The following is a 7,157-nucleotide window of genomic DNA, read 5'->3' as shown; positions in this document are numbered from 1 at the left end:
AATGAATAGCCATCCACAAAAAGTGGGAAGAAAAGAATCACAGAATCCCAACAAAAACTTCCCAGATGGCCTCAGAGAGGCGATAAGGGAGGTAAGTGTTTCAAGTTTCCAAAGTCTTTGGTTTCCATAATGATGTTGCCAACTGAAAAGAGAGCAGACAGAGAATAGGACGAATTTGCCTATTAGGATCTTTATAGATTTTGAATCTTTGATCTCACCAGATCTGATGACAGGCCACAAAAGCATGTGCTAATTATATAAATCCCTTCCATATCCTGATCATTTTCTTTAAAAAGATAGCTCCAGTTAGTATTTAAGTGAATGAAATAAAACACAATCAATAATGTGCCACTAATAGGTACAATACCAGTGTTAAGTATTATAGGATAGTTAATGATTTAAAAACCTAATAAAAGTCATCCTGAAAAACCAACATACTTCAAAATAATTTTAAGCCGATACTTGAAAATATGATTTGATTTTAAGGTTACAATAAACTCAGAAAATATATAATTCAAAATACTTTTTAGTTTTATTAACAAGTTGTGGGTAGTTTCTTTCAATTGATAGCTCAAGATTTTATCATTCTTCTGAAGTTACAAAAAAAAGTAGTGTAATTGAAATTCAGTCTGCAAATAATTCATTCTGAACCCTCTCAGTTTTTTCATACTTTGTGTTTAAGAATTCAAATGCTACTCTAATAAATGAGGACAGAAAGATGTTTAAAATATGCATATTTGACGAAAATACTATAGTTATGTAAAATCACACAAGAACACACCAAATCATTTTTTCTGAGGTTTAATTTTAACTAATGAATTTTAGATGATAAATGTAATGTCAATTCAAATCTTTACTTATCTGCAATGCACAGCTATTTTTTGTAACTTGTAGGTGAAATAGATTCTTTTCACCATGGCAATGTTTTCTCCCTTATTTATGGTCTTTCCTTGCCTTTTCTTTCTTTCTTTCTTTCTTTCTTTCTTTCTTTCTTTCTTTCTTTCTTTCTTTCTTTCTCTTTTATTTTTATTTTTTTGTGTCGTGAGTCCTTTTTCTTCAACAGTTTAACAAGTCACTTCTGGTTTGGCTAAAGAGCAATCCTAGCACAATAATGTTTCAACTTGCAAGGAAGAACGCCCTTATTGAGTTGATAGAACTCCACCAGCTGGATTAGGTCTGTAAATCTCGTGTGGCCATCATCCAGAGTGTGGAACAATTCACCATCGTCTTCCACCTACAGGAGGGAAAACAGCAGACTGGTAAGATGGGCAAAATACCCTCAAGGGCAATCATATTCTATTGCACACTGTGTCTTTTTATACTAAAATGGAAAAGTGGATGAAACTAAAGGTTAATGAAAAGAATGTTATGATGTGCTTTCTGTTTGTAACTTCACTTGTATTTAAAAGAAATGTCATCTGACCCTAGGATCCAGAGCGTGGCTGCTCTACTTTCTACACCTCAAGTTCTCCTAACGTTCTATAGTTAGAATAATACGACTATTGTGAATCAACAGTGAGAAGTCTGCACTATTCGGTGCAAAAGTAAACACAAGATTTTAATGCTCTCATCGACAGAAATTAATTTCCATACCTGAATGTTGTCTACCTAACAGCTTCATCTATTATCTAGAAGCAAATATTCATATAATTTCTACCAGTAAATTGATTCTGAAGCAATCAAACATTATGTGAATGGAATGACAGCTGCTTCTTCTCTTCCTCCTCCTCCTCCTCCTCCTCCTCCTCCTCCTCCTCCTCTGGCAGTGACATTAAACATTAAATTAAAGAGGTCTTGTGACATTAAACAATTCATACTCACCCAAGGACAGTGAAGTTGGGAAGACACTTCATATGGAATTTGGATAATTCCAAAAAGAGGCCATTCAAAAGGAAATACTAGCAACTTAGCAATCTTAGGTAAAATGTTCCTGAAAGTAGACTGAATCTCTACTCCACACTACCTGTTTCCAACATATAGATCACATGCATATACACATGCACGCGAGCACACACACACACACACACACACACGGCATCAACAGAAGCAACAAAAATCCCAAAGTGAAGTGTGCTACTCAGAAGCAGAATTACAGAAAAATTTTAAATGTGCTAAGAATAGTTTAAATGTTCTCCAGTTCTGCAGCACCTGTGTACCTATCCATAATGATTAAAAGCAAAACTACAAAAACAAAACAACAACAATAACAAAAAAAGCCATGTTTGAGATAAGAAAGCAGAAAGGGTTTAAAAATAATGGTTTTTAAAGAACCACTGGTACAATTCAGAAAGAATCTCTAGTGGCCTTTTAACAATAGGTGGCATGGGGTCCATGCAATATTGGTAAATCATATTTCATGGAAAAAGGGAAATTTAATTTTTACAATTCCTGTATTTCTTATATTAATTCAGGCTCATAAAACCATTTCTGCCAAACTTAAGTCTAGTCAAAGCACAAGCTCCCTGGTTATATTTAATAAAAGATCCAAAGAAAACCAAAGTTTCCAAAAGCTTATGCATTAAGGTCATCTCTAATATACAAATGTGAAATCACAAATTACTTACTGGTATAATTTGAAAATGCTTTATTTTTTGTCCATGACTCATTGACAGTACGAAAGTTTTGGGGTTACTCTGACTATCCCGCACCAAGAAAACTCTAAGGAGAGAGAAGGAATTTCAATATGTTTCTACTTTACTCATGTATTTCATAAAAATAGAGCATGCAACAAATCTAGAAAATATATTTATAAATGTAGCCAGAGTTTTCCTTTACTGTGTATTCAATGATGGGATTATCCAACATGGTAAACAATCTGGTATAACATAATCTTGTGCTGTAAAACTGTCATCAGTGCTAATGCAATTCTAATAGGATAAATACACAGTGCATTTGTCAGGTTGTTTGCTCACAATAAGCAATATAATGCTACATTGGCATCAAAAGTTAGTGCTACGTTCTTTTTCCATTGGAGGAACTGGGTATTCACACATAACACCTTTGTGCAGAGAATGGGGCATTAGCATATTATTACTGTAACTTCTGGGTTATGTTAGTCCCTGAAAAGAGAAAATTATTTAGAAGGAAATCATTTTGAACCCCTCTTCAACACTGATCCCCCTTTTTCTTTTGATTCTGGTTCCTACTGTTACATACACAACAGAAAGTGAGAAATGCATATATTCTAGAAAATCAATCCTGAAATCATTTATTAAATGTTGAGCAAAATGTTTTGAGTAAAAGAAACACCCAAACAACATACACTTCAATCATCAAGAATGCAGCAGAAAAGCCTCTATAATGTCAAGCTAGAAAAAACAAGACGTGGCCTAATGGCCTAAGAGCAAATGCTGCTAGGCGTGGATTCTTATTTACTGGTGATACTGTGCAAAACCAGCTTTGTGTTAATTGTTGGCAAACAGATTGTGCAAACAATCCCCACTGGTGACTCCAATACTAATCTCACTGTGCCTGGGCAAAGAGGCAGCCAAATTTGAGCCATCACAGATGTCTGATGAGATTATCCATTCCATTTGTACTGTGTGAGATTCCGACATTACATCACTGGGAGATGGGACAAAAGGGAGTTTCACTGGTAAATCAAGCTGTAATTCTTTCTCCATTCCCGAGCGGATCACCGCTACCATCTAGTGGACTGCCTGGCATCATCACATCTTTCCAAAGGATGTACCCCACCCCCCATGTTTCATTAAAGATTTAAAAAATAAGATAAAGATAGTATCATTCTTTATGCATTTATTTCATAAAATTTATAAAAAACTAGGCTCCGAAAGTAGGGAAATTATAATCCTTCAAAACAGTTTAATGATTCTTTGTGAATTATTTCTCTTCTTGGTCTCATCGGATTGTAATTCTGCTGATTGCTCAAATTTATATCTAAAACGACTGTGCTCCACATAGAGAAGTATATTAAAATCTTCTCTTATTTAGAGTCTAGTGAAATGCTGACTTGCTATTAATAATCTTCCATGTGAAGATGCATTTTTATCCAAATGTCGGTATTAAATCACCTTGAAATCTTGTCATCATCTTAAGCCAACCCTTGAAGATAAAAGGCCCCATCAAGCACTTGTTTAAATTGATGCTGGTTTCATTTCTAGTCCAAACCTCAATACAACCCCCTTGATTTGTACTGCATTTGAAAAGAGAATTTTGCCAGCATTACAGGAAGTATTTGAAATACTCAGCGATTGGAGAAAAAGAAAATGCTTCAGAGTGTAAATATTTCATAATACAATTTACATTTCTCTTGTATCTTCCATGGTACCCCACCCAAAAATGACATGAGAAACAGTTAAGAGAAATCCTCTTCTCATAGGTTTACACTACTTTAAGTTGTTAGAACTTGGAGAAAATAGGAATGTACACAGAGAGAAAAAAAATAAAACAAGCAGTCAAAATATACAAAAAAGAGTTCATATACTCTGCGTCAAACTTAAAAACATATATAACATGTAAGATAATGTCATGACACAAATCATACTTTGGAATCCTATTACATGTTCAAATCAAAACGTTGACCCCTAAGAACAAGTTCAGTTTTAACTGAGATACTGGTGTTGGCACAAAATGGGTAATATTAGTGATCATTAGTTAACTGGCAGAGCATCCTATTCACTTATCTGTTCGTTGATGCACAGATATAAGCACGCATGACATAATAGGTTTTGTATAGATAACTGCTCAGATACAACGGTAACCACCCCTACAGAACAGAATCACTTCTGTTTTATGATATGCTGAAGTCAAAACTATGTGTATTAACTAAGTAATTACCAATCATAAGAGGGATCACAGTCACTACCATTCTAAGTCAAACCTACCCATCCACAAGTCCTTGCTGAATAATCAATCGCTGTGCTTCATCTCTAGAAATTTTGTGGTGAAACCACGGCTGCGACCGGTGGATGGCTGAAGAAATACAATGGCGGGGGGGGGGGGGGGGATACAGAGCTGTGTTTGAAATCCTCATAATTTAATTACATACACTTTCCACCACGGCCACTCAGTCCCCTCACCCATGTGCACGTCCACCCAGCCATTCATTCAGTCCCAGTGAACAGGCACAGACATACCCATGTTTGTGGCAGAGCTCTGGGAAGAGGCAGTAGGGCTACCATGAGTGGCCAGGCGTAAGCATCCTTTTTTCTGCACAAGGAAAGGGAAAACAGATTTCAACTTTTCAGGTAAGACAAACTCGGATCATAAATACTTTTGAAGAATGTGAAGTTATTTGTACCCTCCAAGCGAGTCCTTCTTCAACAGCGACTGAAAGGGCTTCCGTGGGATTTTCTATAACTCTGCTTTTCTGGCCTGAGAAGTCCATTGCTACTAGAGAATTCTCTGATATACTTCTCTGGGAAAAAACACATTTTTTTAACATTAAATTATCTTTGAAAGTTATCTTTCAGTGCTTTGCTGGCAATATGTTTCCACTCTAGAATGTGAATCCAAAGGTGGCTGGCAAGAAATTAAAAAGTTAAAAGTACATATTTAATATAAAATGGTGCTGTGAAGTATTTTGGTTAAATAAATTACATAGTTATTTGTTAAGATCACTGAATTAAATGTTGAGTAAAGAGATTAAAAGCTTTCAAAGTTAGCATGACTTTCTCTTAAAAGAACCTTCTCTCTTCCCATTCTCTGGCAAATTCTCTGGTAAAACCCTGTTTCTGGATATTCTCTTGAGAACACCAATTTCGAAAGGAGTAACTCTTCCTGTGGCTAAAAGACCCACCACTTCAGAACTAATCTCTGTTATGATTGGAGATTCGTCATTATCATTTAAATGTCAACCCTATCTGCTGATGAAGCAGCTGTTTTATAAGTCACAGTGGACAAAGGTATCTGAGAAAGAAACAGTACTCATTTTATAATGGAACAAAATACAATACGTATCTTAAAAGTGTATCACATCAAGGTTCATCTTACTTAGAAAATAAAATTTAGTGGAATAATGACTCCGGTAATTCCATATCAAAATTTTTATGATTTAATACATGAACATTTTCCATCTCGTGAGGATGAACACGGAAAAATGAGACCTGCAAAAATCAGTCTGACTAAAGAAGAACTGACGTACAAGGAAGACATCTCCAAACAAACATAATTTAAATGAACAATGAAGTCTTCCCCTGGCCATTGCTTTTTGTTTTCATATTCTCTGAAGGTGAAAATAAACTATCCCAAACCTGGACTTTAGTTTTACTCTTTGTTTGGTGAGGGCTCTACTCTGCAACCAGCTTTTAAACAAGCTTGCCATCCCAAGTCGGTCATCCTAACACGAGACAATGATCAAGAGTCTCCGTCAGTTTGCTAAGAATTCAAACTCTCCCAAAGGGGAAAAAACATTCAAGAACAGCATGGACAATGTTTAACACTGACTCCCCCTCGTTAACAGAGGAGCGAGACAAAAAAATCGAGTTCTAATAGTAAAGGAAGAGCCAGTGTGCCTCTGGAGACTCGTGGCGTAAGGCCTTTTTCTAACTCCGCACATGGATCCGGCCCTTCCTAGCTTCATCTAAAAGACGGTAGTCAAATGTATGCTTGCAAGAAAACCTGGTCCACACAAAACAATGGGGGCCTCACTTATCACCGCATCATACATCTCACTTCATTAGCATTTGCTATTTCCTCTTCCAACCCTGCTGTAGTGGTCCACAATCTTATTACGGTTCATCTTTATTTCTAGAGATCCGGCATGCAATCTTTCATTTGTTCCAGGAGTCTTTGTAACTGACAGCTGCTCTTTCCAGACAGATGCCGTCTCTGTAATCTCTATCTGCTGTCACACCTTACTTTGCCCTTCTCACCCCGTGATCTTCTGTGCCGGGCTGTAGACCAGTCGGATACACTTCTGCTTTGCTGACATTAATGAAAAGCCTCCACCTGCCCACACCACAGAGTAACTAATCTCAATCATAATGATAGCTTTATCCTTACAATATCTCTACTTCATGTGCCAAGATGGGCTCTGTAATCACAAGGTCCTGATAACATAAAAATACTGTTAGGAAAGAAAAATAAACATAACCAGTTGTTCCTGTTCTTGTGTTTTTTTTTCCTACAATACAATAGGATGAAATGTAAAACAAGATCCCATGTTCCATAATTACTTGACATTAGTAGGGAGTCTA

At 36.3% G+C, this 7,157-nt stretch overlaps 1 protein-coding gene across 5 annotated transcripts in view; it reads right to left on the bottom strand.

The window, feature by feature from the left end:
- Positions 1 to 508: 508 nt before the first annotated feature.
- GRB14 (growth factor receptor bound protein 14) overlaps positions 509 to 7,157 on the bottom strand; it is a 117,227-nt gene continuing 110,578 nt past the window's right edge. For all 5 annotated transcript variants that reach the window (XM_058715107.1, XM_058715108.1, XM_058715109.1 and 2 more), the window contains 5 exons: positions 5,261 to 5,377; positions 5,097 to 5,169; positions 4,845 to 4,932; positions 2,565 to 2,658; positions 509 to 1,234 (listed from right to left, as the gene is read on the bottom strand). In XM_058715107.1, the coding sequence (XP_058571090.1) occupies positions 1,088 to 1,234; positions 2,565 to 2,658; positions 4,845 to 4,932; positions 5,097 to 5,169; positions 5,261 to 5,377 (519 nt within the window). In that variant the 3' untranslated portion in view covers positions 509 to 1,087. The remainder of the gene's footprint in view (positions 1,235 to 2,564; positions 2,659 to 4,844; positions 4,933 to 5,096; positions 5,170 to 5,260; positions 5,378 to 7,157) is intronic.

Source organism: Neofelis nebulosa, chromosome 2 (assembly GCF_028018385.1).
Source record: "Neofelis nebulosa isolate mNeoNeb1 chromosome 2, mNeoNeb1.pri, whole genome shotgun sequence".
NCBI classification, from domain to species: Eukaryota; Metazoa; Chordata; class Mammalia; order Carnivora; family Felidae; genus Neofelis; species Neofelis nebulosa.
This window is presented reverse-complemented; position numbering and strand designations above follow the sequence as displayed.